Source organism: Eleutherodactylus coqui, chromosome 3, assembly GCF_035609145.1.
Source record: "Eleutherodactylus coqui strain aEleCoq1 chromosome 3, aEleCoq1.hap1, whole genome shotgun sequence".
Taxonomy (NCBI): domain Eukaryota; kingdom Metazoa; phylum Chordata; class Amphibia; order Anura; family Eleutherodactylidae; genus Eleutherodactylus; species Eleutherodactylus coqui.
Window position 1 is genome coordinate 114,707,819 of NC_089839.1, and position 16,969 is coordinate 114,724,787.

At 47.3% G+C, this 16,969-nt stretch overlaps 1 protein-coding gene across 1 annotated transcript in view; it reads right to left on the reverse strand.

Moving 5' to 3' along the window:
• Positions 1-15,335, reverse strand: part of VTA1 (vesicle trafficking 1) — a 192,781-nt gene extending 177,446 nt beyond the window's left edge. The window contains exon 1 of the mRNA XM_066595977.1: positions 15,155-15,335. Within this exon, the coding sequence (XP_066452074.1) occupies positions 15,155-15,260 (106 nt within the window). The 5' untranslated portion in view covers positions 15,261-15,335. The remainder of the gene's footprint in view (positions 1-15,154) is intronic.
• Between the last annotated feature and the right edge of the window lie 1,634 nt (positions 15,336-16,969).

Below are 16,969 nucleotides of genomic sequence, written 5' to 3' on the forward strand. Positions count from 1 at the left end.
GAAATTATCAGCCTTTTTTACCTCCAATGGTCATGTGATCTCAAATCTAAACAGCTCAGATCTGCTTGGGTTTATGTTTTCATTACCTAGTCACATGTGATGCTGTTACATAAACCTACCATAGAAACTGTCTACAGGGGGGACAGGAATTCTTGTCACAGTTACTGATGATGATCACACAGTTATGATAGAGGAGATCACAGCTAATCCTCCTGACTATATATTTACGGCCTGCAACCTATTTAGGTGAATATAGAAAGTAATAATTAACCCTTTCCAAACCAGTGTCAGACCTCATCTGACATTCAGATTTCCCTGCATAGCTCAGATGTCGGTTAAGGTCCACGTTTCTAACACTATGCAGGACAGCACAGCTCCGATGTCGGAGGCTGTTCTGCATATCTATATTACCCTATGCAGGACAGAGCTGCGGAGCTGTGCTGTCCTGCATAGTGTAATATGCATATGCAGAACAGCCTCAGGTATTGGTGCCTGCTGGGCACATAGCAGAGCGGGGTGGATCGCTGGAGCAGGTGAGCTGCAGTGGTCACTGCAGGGGCACGGGTCGGATCCCGCTGCCAGAATTCGACCCGGCCGTCTGCAGGAGGCCTTAACTGGAGCAATCAATGCCAGTCAGCTACTGCAAAGGCTAATAAAGTCTTGGGGTGCATTAACCCCTTGAGTGGCACGCCCGGAAAAGTTCCGGGGCCGAGCTCCACTGCTCATAGCAACATAGCCCGGAAGATTTCCGGGCTATGTATCACTATGGGAGCTGCAGAGCACAATGCCACAAGCTGTGACATTGTGCTCTGCCTGCACAGACCCACACAGAGCAGTGCAAGGGCTTTGAAAAACCAGCAGAAGATATTGCCGGCATGTCGGCAATGTCCTGCTTTGTTTACAGGTTGCCATAGAGACCATCGGCTTGTCAGAAGCAAGCCGATGGTCTCTGTGGCAGGGAGAGCTGGTTGTTAGCTGTCAGAGGACAGCTAGGTACTAGCTCTTACAGCAGAGATCAGAGAAAACCTCCGATCTCTGCTGTGTTAACCCTTTACATGCTGCAGTCTATGTGACTGCAGCATGTAAAGGGCTGTCACTGCAGCATGTAAAGGGCTGTCACCATCGGACCCCCGGAATGTGATCAGGGGTCCTGATGGGTCCCTGTGGAAGTCCCCTAAAGGGACAAAAAAAAAAAAAATTTTTAAAAAATAAAAAAAAAAAAAATTAAAAAAATTAAAAAAAACACTTGTCTCCCTTTACTTTGTAAAAAATCAAAAATACAATCACACATGTGGTATCCATGTGCGTCGTAATGACCCAGAGAAGGAAGTTAATACATTATTTAACCCCTTAATGACATGGCCCCTTTTTTCTTTTTTCCCCATTTCTTTTTTTCCTCCCCCCTGTTTAAAAAATCACAACTTGTCCCGCAAAAAACAAGCCCTTATATGGCCATGTCGATGGAAAAATGAAAAAGTTATGGCTCTTGAGACGCAACTGCAAAACTAGTTGAAATTCAATGATTAGACCATTTTAAAAAACCTGCCCTGGTGGGCACGACAGGGTGGTAGGAAACCTGCCACTCAAGGGGTTAAAAGAGGTATAGAGACGAGAACATTATCCTTCCACTATACAAGGCACTTGTCAGGCCCACATGGAATACGGTGTACAGTTCTGGTCACTGGTGCTCAGGAAAGATGTTGCAGTGCTTGAGGGGGTTCAAAGAAGGGCAACTAAATTAATAAATGGAATGGAAGGACTAGAATATCCAGAGAGGCTATCAAAATTGGGATTATTCACCCTAAAAAAAAGACGGTTAAGGGACATCCAAATAAGTATGTATAAATACATGAGGGGACACAATACAAGGATCTCTCCCATGATCTGTTTATACCCAAGACTGTGACGGAAATAAGAGGGCATCCTCTACTGTTAAAGAAAGGTTTCATCACTGACACAAAAGGGGGTTCTTTACCGTAAGAGCAGTTAAACTGGGGAACTCTCTGCCTGAGGATGTGGTGATGGCAAAATCCTCTTATGAATGTGCATAGAGAGATAGCTGTGAATCACTGTGTAGGACTGCCCACTGGACTCTTAGGCCCAGAATAAGCAGAGAAATTACTTAGGCCCAATGTCCATGTGCAGATTTGATTTATTAAATACGTGTGGATGTCCCTCGCGGGAGATCCGCAGCTCTAGCCGCCCATAGGCAACAATGGGGCGTCCGCAACTAAAATAAACCCTGTGATTTTTAGGTGCTTTTCGGATTCCCCACGCGGATCTAAAATCGCAGCATGCTCCATTTTATCGCAGATGTGGCTACATTCATCTCTATGGGAGATGAAAACACACAATCCGCGATCACCCGTAAGCCGTTAAAAAAAATCATTTTCAAAATGATCCGCAGTGCATCTGCTGCGGATATCCGCATTGAAAATCTGTGTGTGCCGTGGACATTGGGCCTTAGTGCCAGGGAATCTTATCCCACAAAATAGCATATCAATCTGCCCAGCTCCTCATCCATAACTTGCTGTCCGCAGCTTGGACTGCATTTTCAACATGTTCCCTTTAACAGTAAGCTCGGCACTGATTCCTGAGGTGAATCAGTTAGATTCGTGATGGGCACACACTGTTAAAGGTTTTCAATTTGTTAGATTTAATCATATTGTGGGAACTAACAATTTTTTCATTAAAAACCATGATGTCCAGCTGATGGGTCCTCTTTGTCCAATGACTCCTTGCCTCTACATGTATACTCGAAATACGGTTCTTGCACAAATTTTTCTTGCACCTATATATTAGATTGTTTTTTTAGCCCTAATATCTAAGCACAGGCTAAACCGGTCATACAGACTTTCCTCCAGTTCATGTAGTCTGCATCTTCACACATAAGCATCATACTTCTAAGTAACAGTCATACATGACCTTAGCTGTACTTTCCAAATGCTCTATGTATTGTGACTGTCACTTCTGGGAACTGCAGTCTGTAAATTGTACATATGGAATAATGGTTACCTCAATGGAGCTGAGCTCCAACGCCATATACAAACTGTAGAAAGTTGTAATACCATGTAAGCCCTTTAATTCCCAGTAAGTTAAAGTGTAACTGCACTTGCTAAAAAGTTTTGACATGTCATAGGGATATGTCAAAGCGTTTGAGTACTGAGGAAACAGGCGCCGAAACCCACAGCAGCCAACAGAGCGGGTCAGCTGAAGCGCTTGTCTGTGCAGGTCACTGCTCGCTAGCTGAAGACGGACTCAATCGAAAGTCTACAGGCCGATCCTCAGCGACCGAGCAGCAACAGCACTTAGATAAGTGCTTTAACTGGCTCATTCCAGCCATCGGATCGGAAGGTCTCATGCAAAAGGCCTCAACCAAAACTGCAACAGCAAAATGTCTGGAAGATCATGGAAGACAATGAAAAGTAGATGATTGCAGAATTCTTTCCTTGGCAAAGAATCCTCCACAATATCTAGCCAAGTTCGGAACCCTCGCAAGCAGGTAGGCATATATATCGTCAAAGTTTACGATCAAGAAACGTCTTCATAAACGTACATACGGAAGGTTTACCTCAAGATGGAAACTTCTGGTAAAGCTTAAGAACAGAAAGGCTAAAAAAAAATGGTTGGTAGAAAACATCTAACAGCCACCCACTGCTGGAACACGATTCAGTTGTACCAGAGTGATGAGAAGAGAGTAGCATGAAGGAAAGGAAGAGCTCATGATCCGAAGCACCGCATCACCTGTCACACATGAAAGCAGTTTATAGCGTGGCCATGTATGACTGCCAATGGAACTGGCTGACCGGTGTTTACTGATGATACGATTGTGGACAGAAGTAGCATGCTGAATTATGAAGTGTAAAAAGCTATGCTTTATGCTGCAAGACTGATAGGGTGGCCCTTCATGGTCCGGATGGATAACGCCTGATCCGACATCAGCCACAAATGCACTCTAAGCAGTCAGACCGTTAGGTTAACTGTCCGACACTTATCAAGTATCACAGTGGGTCCCTTTAATTAGAATTGGACCTATTTACAATACTTGCTGGGCATCAGACAGTTGCTGGTCCCCCAGTGTGCAGATGTAAGACTTGAAGTGACAGTCTGCCTGGAGAACCCCTTTAAAGCAAAGAAATATTCTTTACTGCGTGGGATTTGTGCATTGCGAGACACGCAAATATGAACCCCATTCTTTTGAATGGGGTTATATACATGAGCGATTTTTGCAGCATGTCCTACCTTTGGGTGTTCCCTTGGAACGTCTCGCCCATTGTTTTTAGTGGGGCTGGAAAAAAAACATAGCGCGGCACTGCGAGGTGCACGCGAGTACGAAGCAAAGTTTCCTATTTAAAACACTTACTGAACCGCCGTCGCAGCTGAAAACTGTGCCCGAGGATCGTTACTTCCCTGAAGTGATTGGAAGCGTCTTTGACACAAAAACGGCTTACATCTGCAGGGACATAGCACGTTCCCAAGCGCGAGATCAGGCAGAGTTTCACGGTGCAATACCTCGCTTCCCTGTGTGAAATTAGCCTCCGTTACCCACCCAATTCAGCACACTTTTTTTTTTTTTTTACTTTGGAGCTACTGACCAGTATTCTGGTCAGTATTTTCCATCAGTATTTGTAAGTCAAAACCAGGAATAAAACCTACAGAGGAAAAAATAAAAGTTTAAAGAATTGCCATCTCTCCCACATTTTGATCCCACTCCTGGTTTTGGCCTCCAGATACTGAATACACAAAAGTATTGCCATGTGAATGAAGCCTTACCGAAGACAAAACAGAAAGCAGAAAAACCCACAAAGAAGCAGCAACTGAAGGCGACTGCTATAAAGGCCCGGCAAAGTATCCAACGGTGATGTCGTCCATACATAACAGACCTTTGCTTGTTATTGACAAAGCATTTGCATCCAGGTATTAAAAAGACTAGAATTAGGTTTACCGTTAATTCCTTTTCCATGAGTCCATCATGACAGCACACATGGAGGTTCACCACCTGTGCTTCATGGGACAGGAAGAAGGAGAGTTCTTAAGGCCACCTCCCACCATCCATCTCCAGTGACTTCAAATCACCACAACGGATACGTGGCACCATTCTTTTATTGCTGAAAAATATCAATAACATGTTACATTCACATGTACAACACAAATAATTCAAGGGTGGGAAAGTATGTGCTGTCATGATGGACTCATGGAAAAGGAATTAACGGTAAACATAATTCCAGTCTTTCCATAGGGTCCACCCTGACAGCACACATGGAGGTATACCAAATCATTTTTTAAAGGGAAGGGGGGGGGGCACTGCCTGGAGGACCTTTTGTCCGAAGGCCAGATCCCTACCCGCATAAAGGTCTAACCTATAATGCTTTGAAAACGTATGGATATTTGACCAAGTTGCAGCCCGGCAAATTTGTTCTGCCAACGCACCCCCACGTTCTGCCCAAGAAGAAGCAAGAGCCCTGGTGGAATGGGCTCTTATCCCTTCTGGCACCACTAAATCTTTGATTTTATAGCAATCTTGGATTGCCATCTTAATCCATCTTGCTATTGTATCTTTTGATACCGATTTGCCTTTGTTGCGTCCCTGAAACTGAAGGAAAAACTTTTACGATCGTCAAAAGCTCCGAGAGGCCTGTAGGTAAGCTAGGACTGCCCAACACATCCAAATTGTGCAGTTGCTGTATTTTTATGTTTTTAAAATTTTGGCAGAATGAGGGCAAAATTATCTCCTGTTCTCTATGAAAAGAGTACACTACTTTTCGAAAAAATTCCAGGCTTGTTTTTAATACTACCCGATCTAGTATTTTTAGGAAAGGCTCTTTACAGGATAGGGCCTGAATTTACCCCACTCTTCTAGCTGATGTTATAGCTATTAAGAATGCAACTTTGATGGATACGTTTTTTAAAGAGATATCATGAATCGTCTTAAAATGTGAATCACATAAACCCTCTAGAACAATATTAAGGTCCCATGTGGCCACAGGTCTCCTTATAAAGGGTTTAAACCTATCTGTCCCTTTTAAGAATCTCTTGATCCACCTATTCTCAATAAGGTGAACGTCAAACAAAGAACTAAGAGCCACCGTGTGAACCCACAAGGTCCTAGGGCTAAGGCTTCAGGGACAGTGCGTCTAGCACCACACGATGATCTGCGGGGTTAAGGGAGAAGAAGTCTTGGCATTTTGAATTCTTCCTCATCGCAAACAAATCCACCTGAGGTTGGCCCCACTGGGTCGTAAGGTGTTGGTATACTGTCATGTTCACCGCCCAATTTCCCGGATCTAGTTTTTCTCTGCTTAGAAAGTCTGCTACGCAGTTTAAGGACCCTTTCAGATGAACTGCTGATAACTCCACGTTCTTTTCTGCCCATGACAGAATCCTTTGCGCCATATGTTGCAAGTCAGGATGGCGCGTGCCTCTCTGGTGGCAAATAAAAGAGTCAGCAGTTACATTATTGGATAAAACTTTTACGTGTTTTCCATGTAACTTGCCCTCAGCTCGGATTAAAGCTTCTCAGACTGCCCTGAGCTCTTTATAATTAGATGACTGGGTACTGGTGTAGCTTGACCAGGAGCCTTGTAGCGCTCTACCTACTACCTGGGCTCCCCAACCAGATCCACTGGCATCCGTATTGATGGTAATGGAAGGAGAAAAAGACCACTTTACTCCTTTCCTGAGCATGAAGGAGACAGGCACCAATTTAACTTCAATTTTTTATCCAGAGAGCATTGACTTCGATCCCAAGTTAACAGCAATATTTGCTGCAGGGATCTACAATGAAATTGTGCCCATGGCACAGTAGGAAGGCATGCTGTCATCTGACCCAACACCCGCATTGCTTCTCTAATGGATACATAATTTTCTTTTTGAATTTGATGATTGAAAAAGGATAATATCTGAGACCTTCACTTCCGTAAGAAAGGAGTATCCTCTTTCTGAATCTAAGAGGATCCCGAAAAAAATCTTCCTGGTATCAGGAGTGAGACTGGATTTTTTTCAAAATTAACAATCCAACCTAAATATGTGAGGAGGTTGAGTGTCTGCTCTATGTAGGACCGCACTGTGTCCACGTGTTTTGCAATTAACAGAAAGTCATCCAAATATGGGATAACATTGATGCCACTCTAACACAAAAAACTGATCGGTTCGATCATGACTTTTGGAAATATCCTAGGGGCCGAGGAAAGGCCGAAAGGTAGACAGATAAACTCAAAATGATAAATAACCCCCTTTATCTGAACCGCAAACCTAAGATATCACTGGGATGCTGTATAAACAGGTATGTGATAATAGGCGTCCCTCGGGTCTACCGTACACATCACATAAAAGGGTCCTATCAACAGAACTGATTGTTTCTATTTTAAATGTAGAATTCTTAACATACTTGTGAAGTGCTTTTAAATTAATAATCACCCTAAATGATCCTTTAGGTTTTGGAACTACAAATAAGGATGAATAGAGCCCCTGACCCTGTTCATCCACAGGGTCAGGTGAAATGGCCCCTAAATTTATTAAATTATAAATCCCCTCCTCCAAATTATTTTGAAGGAAAGGAGTTTATGTCGGAGTAATTAGGTATCTTGTAGGGGTATGACCACCTACCCGACTTGCCTTTACTTCTCCCTCTAGGTGGCAATGACTCTTTCCAGGAAGATGAAGTACTTCCGTATAGATAATCCGTTGAAAAACCTTTTTTCCTATTGTCCGCTTTCTCCAAGATCTTATCTAAGCTTGGCCAAATTAGGTATTCTCCTTGAAAAGGGACTGCGCATAACTTATTCTTAGACACAGTGTCCCCCGACCAAGCTGTAAGCCACAATGTTTGCCTGGCTGAATTTCCTAGCGCGGCATTTCTTGCTGAGAACCTCATTGATTCAGTTGAGGCGTCTGCCAGAAAAGCTATAGCTTTCTTATTTAGCGGAATGCACTCCAGGATTTCCTCTCTTGAGGTTTTTTGTTGAAGATGGGATTCCAGTTGTTCGAGCCAGATACACATAGATCTTGCCACAGACGTAGCCGCCATATTGGCGTCAATTACAGTGCGCAGATTTCCAAACGCCTTTTAAGAAACCTTCAATTGGAAGCTATCCTTGTAGGGTAACAAGGTCTTCTTAATTAGTTTAGCCACCTGAACGTCAACTTTGGGAATCTTATGCCATAGCGCAGTGTCATCGGGAGCGAACAGTAGCCTTCGCCTAAATTCTTTAGGAATAGCAAGCCCCTGCATCAATTTATACCATTCATCTGTAATGATCTTTTTCAAGTTATCATTAAGGCCACCTGCAGACGGGCAGAAATTCTGCGGCGGGATTTCCAGCAGAATTTCCGCCCTTGGAAGCTGCCATGGGATTGCGTTAGCCAACGCAATCCTATGCAGACGGCCGCGGTTTGGCCGCGCGAAATCTCGCGCGGCAAACAAACCGCAGCATGTTTTATTTCTGTGCGGGGCTCGCAGGCGCTCGGGTCGGCTTCCGCGGTGAGAATTCTCGCTGCCGGATCCGACCCGGCCATCTGCAGGCGGCCTAACTAGGAAACATTTTCTGCGCCTGGTCCTGAGCCCCTCAAACATTTCGTCTTGAACAGACCTAGTTTGAGGATCATCAATGACCTCCATGGTGTTTTGTACCGCAGTGATTAGCTCATCTAAATTTTGATTTGAAAGATATTTATTTTCTCTGTCATCTATGAGGACAGGCACCAAAAATTCTGATGATTCATCATCTGACTCATCCACTTCCAAATGTTCTGAAGATGAGACTTTGTAAACCGATGGGAGAGCTCTCTTCCTAGATGGCCCCGCTTGAGGATCTGGGCACTGTTCTGCCTGAAATACTTGCACTTCCTCACGGACCATGGCACAAATTCCCTGCCACAAATTCTGCTGTTCTTCCTTAAAAATTTTTGCAGTGCACTCAGGACAAATTGTCCTTTTGATGCTGTCGTCCAGACTTTTTGGACATAAAATCATTTAATCCGCTTCGTATCACTTTTGGTTTTTAATGCTTCCTCCTGCAAACAAGAGAAGCTATTACCCCAATATCTAGCATAAGCTTGTGCAGTTTTTTGTCCAAGTGGACTACTCACGCTTGGCACAATCCCCTGCACTATCCATGGTGTCTCAGAGGTGAAGAAAGAGCCTAGCAGAGCAGACGGCGTTTGAATCTGCCACCATTTTCAACGGGGAAGCGTCTGACATAATCACACCGGCACCGCGTATTCACTGGGAGATGGCCGCCACTAGACGTCAGGGCCTAGGCATGAGATGCAGCTGCATCTGCCGCGGATTCCGTGGTCTCCAGACCGCTCTCTATCTGCCGATGAAGTGGAAGCCCAATGCCAGATGCTGAAGACCCTCCCGCCGCCTGTCAACCCCAAAGATTCTGGCTGTCGCTTGGTCGAGTTGCAGTCTTCATAGCGTCCACCCGGCACAGAGAACTCCCCTCTGTGTCCCTTGGAACAGGAAGAAATACGGAGATGGATGGTGAGAGGTGGCCTTAAGAACTCTCCTTCTTGCTGTCCCAAGGAGCAGAGGCGGGGCAACCTCCATGTGTGCTGTCATGATGGACGCTATGAAAATATTTTTTATATTTAAAATAACTTTTTTCCAATTATTGTTAAGTCAGTGAAAATGTAAAGACTATATAAAAATTGGAATGCAATTCCTAAATGGTTAATGCAAAATTTCTGTTAAAGGGGTTGCCCGGCCACACAGGGTAAAAATTTTTATAATGCTGCTGCTTTCCTTTCAGTAAGGATAGTAACACACAGCATACAGGGCTCAAACCGGCCGGCAGATCAGCTGCAATGTCAGTTTGTTACCTTAGAATCTGATCTTCACTGCAGCTTTCAAAGATGGCGCCTCTGTGCTGCCTTCTCACATGCTCTGCGCTCTCCCTCCTCTGTGTGCGCGCTCCCGATGGTAGTAAGAGACATGAAAAGGCAGGATTTCATGGCCTCCCTCAGCTCACGTCCTAGCCCCGCCCACGACATGCCCACCTCTATTGAACTGCTCTACAGTCTCTCCCCGCCCAGGCCCCGCCCCCTGCTGCATACTATAATCAGAGGGGGTGTGGCCAGGGGAGACTGCGTTATACACTCATGTCAGGATAAAATCCTGGCATGAGTGTAAACAGCAGCACAGTGTATAGTGAATGGAGAGGGGCTGGGGAGAGCTGAGAGAGAACTCTCCTGCAGCCCCCCACTGCAAGGCTACCTGCAGCCCTCCCACCCTGCTAAAGTGAAACAAAACATTTCCCCACACACACATGCCCTCATAGTGCCCCCCTCACAATGACCCCCCCCACTGCACTCTCCCACAGTGCCCCCCTAATGATCCCCCACAGTGCCACAAACAGTGCCCTCTACAGTACCCCCTACACATGCCCCCCAGTGTCACCCCTACAGTGCCCTCCAAAGTAGCCCCCCTCATTCCCCCCAACCACAGCATTCTCCACAGTCCCCCCCCCCAGTATTCCCCCCCCCCACCGTGCCCTCCGCAGTACCCCCCCCTACACATGCCCCCCATACAGTGCCCCCCCTGTGACCTCCCCCACAGAGTCCCCCTTTACAGTGCCCACACACAAGTACACTAACAGCACCCCCCCCTCCCCCCGGGACTTCTGACAGCTGGGTCTCCTGACATTGCACACACACACACACACACACACACACACACACACACACACCACTGCACCCCTCCCCCCGGGACTTCTGACAGCCGGGTCTCCTGACATTGCACACACACACATCACTGCACCCCCCCCCCTCCCCCCCCTCCCCCTCCCTCCCCCTCCCTCCGGGACTTCTGACAGCCGGGTCTCCTGACATTGCTTGCGCACACGCACACGCGCGCGCGCACACGCACGCACACCACTGCACCCCCCCCCTCCCCCCGGGACTTCTGACAGCCGGGTCTCCTGACACATCACTTCTGTTTGCCTAATTTACAATGCACAATGTATATTACAAAGTGCATTGTATTGGGCAAACAGAAGTAATGAGACCTAATGTTTATGGCCGGACAACCCCTTTAAGTCCCTTGAACTGACAACTAAGCGAACTTATTTTTTCCCTTATATATCAATAGCATAAGCAAAATAATATATTGTATTATAGAAAAAGGCCTCCCTCTCTCCACTTATGAGGCTCCTTTCCTACTCATCGTGCAGGGATCACTCCTTCTGAATGTACTGATAAAATCAAGAGAGAGTGTTTAGTTGCTAGCTGCAGCCATAGAAGTCTGTAGAAAGTAGAAAAGAGGGGTGAGCTACTGGAGAAAGACAGAGAGGAAATCACAGGGATGCTGATGCAGCATTTAATAAGTGTTTTATCACTTCATTCATGTATTCATGTCTTCACTGCTCAGTACTACTGCACAATGTCCTCCGTGATGCTGTTATTTATGAGGGTCTGATAAAGAGAGACTGGAATTTCAAGATCTGCTGTTCAAGCTCTTTTGAAGAAAGACAGAGTAATGGTCAACGCTGAGGACCGTAGACGAAGTGTTTGGTCATGGAAACAGTGCAGCAGATGAAAGACACATCATGCTCACTTCCCTTGGAAATCAGATGTCCAGTAGTGTCATTAGTTCAAAAACATTGTAATACAGGCACACGTCTATTGTTCAGAGAAATCTGTCCAGAAATGGTCTTCACAGAAAAACTATGTCCAAAAAGCCATTCCTTCAACATGAAAACAAGGCCAAGTGACACAGCTATGAACAAGAACATGGGAACTGAGTGCAGAAAAATAACAGCAGCTGCTCTGGGCAGATGAGTCAAAATTTGAAATATCTGACTAACAAAAGGCAGTTCATTTGCCGAAAGGCTGGAGAGTGGTATAATAATGTGTCTGAAGGCAGCAGTGAAATATGGTGAAGGTCCCTTCCAAGTTGGGGTAACCTTTCATCAAATAGAGTTGGGGAATTGATTAAGATTAACCCCTTAACGCTACAGGACATACTGTACTGTTATGTCCTGCAGGTTCGGGGTTTCTTACAGCCGACACCTGCCCGCAACAGCTGATTTACCTTTTAAATGCCGCAATCGAAGTTCAGGGGCCCGCACTGCCCCTGGCAAGCTCATGATATTACATCATACTGCAGGAGTGATCAAACCAATCACAAGTTCTTGTCCCTTATGGAGACTATGAAAAATGTAAACATTAGTTTTAAAAAGTTTATTAAATTATTAAAAAGAAAAGGTAATTAAAGTTTTAAAAAAAAACCTTTTGCCATATTTATTATAAAACTAACTAAATATTAAAACAGAAAACCATATTTGGTATCGCTGCATCCGTAAATGTGGACACAGCGCCGGGGGTCCCGTAAGTTACAGACGATGCCCACACACAGAGCACCACAGCAGCAGGGAGCCGGCAGCAGCGGCGTCTCCCCGCGCACTGCATGAGGAGAGCAGGCCACAGCGCTGGAGTCGGGGGATAGGTGGTTAGCTGCAGACAGCTGTTCAGTCACATAGCACATAGTACACCTCAAATAACAACAGTTTAGCAGCTTCCAGGGCCTTCGCCTATTGACCCAATCGGGAGCGGTATTATTGTATCTTGACGCCACCAGAAGTTAGGGGTTTGACAGGGCTTGGATGCAGGAACGCTCCTTTCACACCTCTAGCTTCCGATTGGGAGCCCTCACACAGGCGTTTGCAGAAACGTAGCATTTACTGCAGAAGCCGCCCGGTTTCAGCAGCGCTGGCATTCTTTATGCCAGCGTTTTGGCATGCTAAAAAAAAAAAAAGTCAATACAGATAGTCCCCGACTTGCGAACATTCGACTTACGAATTTCGCTAAATACGAACTATCTGTACAGCACAGTATGATGTAATGCTATGGCATTACATCATACTGTGCAGGGACCGGACAGGCTTCTATCAAGCCTGATAGAAGCCTGTCCGGTCACATCGCGGTTGCTGGGCAGCCGGGGGCCTTCTGAAAGGCCCTAGGGCTGTCTATGCAGAGCGCCTATCAAGCCGTGCGCTTGATAGGCACTCTGCATAGGCAGCCCTGGGGCCTTTCAGGAGGTCCCCGGCTGCCTAGCAACCACACAGCGTCCCGCGATCTCATCATGGGACGCTGTACGGGCCCCCTGAACGTCGGGTGCAGGCTGTTTCTTACAGCGGGCACCCGGCGGGAGCAGCAGTTCCGACGAGCCGCGCCACTCGTCAGAACTGTTAACACTTTAAATACCGCTGTCAGAGCGGTATTTAAAGTGTTAACAGTTCCGACAAGCGCCACGGCTCGTCGGAACTGCTGCCGCCGGGTGCCCGCTGTAAGAACAGCCGGCACCCGACGTTGTATGGAGCAGGATCCACCCGCGATCCCCTCCATACAACCATTTGTTCGACTTGCGAACAAAACAGAATTGCGAACGGGCTCCCGGAACGGAACCTGTTCGCAAGTCGGGGACTAACTGTACTCACCTAGCAGCTGCCGTCTGCTGCTGCTACGGGCTTCCCCTGCACTGACAGATGATCTATTGCTGTAAGGTTTGAGAACCTTGCCTCCAGCAATAGATTGCTGTGATTGGTTCTCAGCGCTGGCTCGATGCCCAATCACAGCCATTCACAGCCAGCAAGCTCTGATTGTCTGAGACAGTCAATGAATGGCTGTGACTGGGTATCGAGCCAGCGCTGAGAATCAATCACAGCAATCTATTGCTACAGATGGGGTTCTCAAACCTGGCCTACAGCAATAGATATGTCAGTTCAGGGGAAGCTCAGAGCAGCTGCAGAGATCAGCGGCCAAGACCCGGACGGCAGCTGCTAGGTGAGTATTGCTTTTATTTATTTTTTTTTCAGTCCTAGCTACACTATATGGATTTTTGGGGTAGGGCTTATATTGCAAGCCCTCCCCCTGAAAATTGGTTTGTGGTTAATGCTGCCAAAAAACGCAGCACGAAGTAGTGCTGAAACCGCTGCCCATTTATTTCAATAGGCAACACAGGGCTGAAAACATCCAAAAATAGAAGACGCAACGCTGTCAAAGTGCAGCGTTGAAGACTGCGTTTTCAGCCTTGTGTGAGCAGGCCCACTGCAATGAATGGGAACGTTGTGCAGCGTTTAACGCAGCGCTAATCGCTGTACAAAAACACCTGTGTGAGGGAGGCCTAAGGGACTCCCTTTACTCAGCTGAGTCCCACAGAGATAGAGCTGTGTTCACACAACTGCTTTATTCACCCGGGGACTCGGCTGCTCCGTCTCGTGATCCCTCAGGGTCCCAGCAGCCGGACCCCAAGTGATCAAACCTGTAATAGCTATGGATTGGTGATAAATGTTTTTCACGGGGATAACCCCTGTAAAGCTGTGTTAGGGTCACTTTAGCATTTCCAGCTCTCTAGTCTGTTTTTGGAAAAGGCAAACAAATAAAACGAAGCTTCTGTTCCATCAGGTGTCCATTTTTTGAGGCAAAAATATAACGTTGCAGAGTGCGCTACTTTCCTGTTAAAAAATATGGGTTTTTTGGTCCAATAAAAACGCCAGCCAGATGGAGGAACCGAACCGCTCTGTTATAGCCCGCTCGCGTCCCCCCCCCTCCCCCCTCCCCGACAGTCAGCGCGGGCGCTCGCGTCCCCCCCCCCCACAGTCAGCGCGGGCATTCGCGCCCCCCCACAGTCAGCGCGGGCGCTCGCGTCCCCTCCCCCCCACAGTCAGCGCGGGCGCTCGCGTCCCCTCCCCCCCACAGTCAGCGCGGGCGCACGCGTCCCCTCCCCCCCACAGTCAGCGCGGGCGCACGCGTCCCCTCCCCCCCACAGTCAGCGCGGGCACGCTCGCGTCCCCTCACAGTCAGCGCAGGCACGCTCGCGTCCCCTCACAGTCAGCGCAGGCACGCTCGCGTCCCCTCACAGTCAGCGCAGGCACTCAGCACGCTCGGGTTCTGTTACGAGACGGATCCATTCATTCAGGGGATTCTATAATGTACTAGGAAAGCGCAATGGACGGCGCAGACGTGGCTTCACTGGGACGCCGCAGCAGATATAACGTTAGAAACCAGCAATCACACGTCCCTTATATCACACACGTTCTACATGGGCAGTGCACGCCGTATACAGTATGTAGCCCAGAAGGACATGCCTTGCCCCAGCAGCACCCGGCTGCCACCTCTCCATGCACTACTACAGGGGGTGATAACTACTACTCACAGTAATAAGCCACCACCGGGTCCCTCTTGTCATGTTCCTGCGCCGTCCTCAGGTGGTGCTGCAGGGACTTGAACTGGGGAGGGATAGGGGGCAGCTGAGAAGCCATGTCCGGCAACTACACAGCGAGCAGATACACAGCGGCACACGGGGCTCTTCCGCTTCCGGCTGTCGGTGGGAGGGGCGGGAGGCGGAAGCGGGAAGTTTTGTCGGCAGCTCGCGGCTCGGTGTGACAGGACGGAGAGCCCGGCTGCCCTCAGTGTGCTGTGCCACCCCCACCAGTCACTGGCCATGCCCCGGTGTAGAAGGTGGCAGGCTTACAACAAGCGGGTTTTAGAAGTAATGGCGGAGCTGTATGGAGCTTCCCGCACTTCTCAGGACCCACCAACTGTCACTTCTGTGTGAGGTGCTGCATACAGACCACTGATAGCAGTGGATCCAGTCACAGCTGTGTATTCATGTGACGATCAGGGCAGCTTCACACGAGCGCATGCGCAAGTACTCTCACCCCTACGGGACGTAATAGCCAAAACCGAAGTTTTTTGGAACAATTAAAACTCTGCGCAAGTTTGAAAATGTGTGGGTAACAAAAAGCAGGACATGCTGTATCCTGGTGCGTAATCCGTGCCAAGTTAGTGTATGTGGATTTGTCCGCATGTATCAGTACACGCAGCACTTCTGCGCGCTCCCCGTGGCACGGGCCAACACACGCTAGTGAGAGAAACAAACGTGCCTATCCTATCCAGGCACTAAAGTGAGTTTTTCTGCATGTTTTTTCACTCTTTAAAAAAAAAATGCCACTAGACAAAAACGCTGAGGGAATCGTCGTATTCTGGTTTGTGGATATGTTGTGTATTACGGACCGAAGTACGCAGTGTGGCCATGTGACTGAGCGCTGGTTCACACGGGCGTAAGCACACTTCTGTCATGTAAATACACTGCGTATGTGCGCTCGCAGAAGCATACTCGGGAGGGCCCATGCAGTTGCTGCACAAATGCGCAGTGAATAAACAGGCTTCCTGCCTATTTGTGCCGACCCATTCTCTTCAGTGGGTTATTGCAGTGCGTAATATGCGCCCAAATAGGACATATCATGTTTGTTTTTTTTCAAGCGATTAAACATTGCGTGAAAATATAGGCGTATGTGAATGAACCCATTTAAATGAATGGATTCTATTGGCTACATACTAGGCACACAAAGAATGCGTGCGTAATACACTGCGCAAATACGCCAGAGTGAACGCGCCTTAAGGGTTGATTCACATGAACAGATGCTATTTTGGGCTGCGCATGTTTTTTTTTATGCGTATTCACTGCATTTTTCACATGCGCAAAACAAAATTTAAGAAAGCCCATCTGATGTTACCTTTTTTCACACTGTCTTTTGGCAACATGAGTGAACAAACGCAGCGAATACGTGTGACATCCATTCATTGCTCTTTTTTTGTGTTGGAAATCGGAGTAAAACGCCGCTGTTTCTGAACGCATTCTACAGCATTTTTAATGCCTCCCATTATTATCATGAGGTGCATTAAAAGGCGCTAGAACACCTGAAAATAAGGCAGACAGCGCTCGATAATCAGTGTTAGAAACACCATGGTTGGTGTTTGAATCGCTGCGCTAATCACGATAAAAATGGGGCGGTGTGACAGCGGCCTTAGGGTGGGACGATCTCACTCCACACAACGGGGCTGGTGTCTGTTTCTTACAGCCGAAACCCGCCCACACAGCTCCCATAAGCCACGCCGCTCATTGAAGCTCTTAACACTTTAAATGCTGCCGTCATTTCTGACAGCATTTAAATCACCCGACCAATGA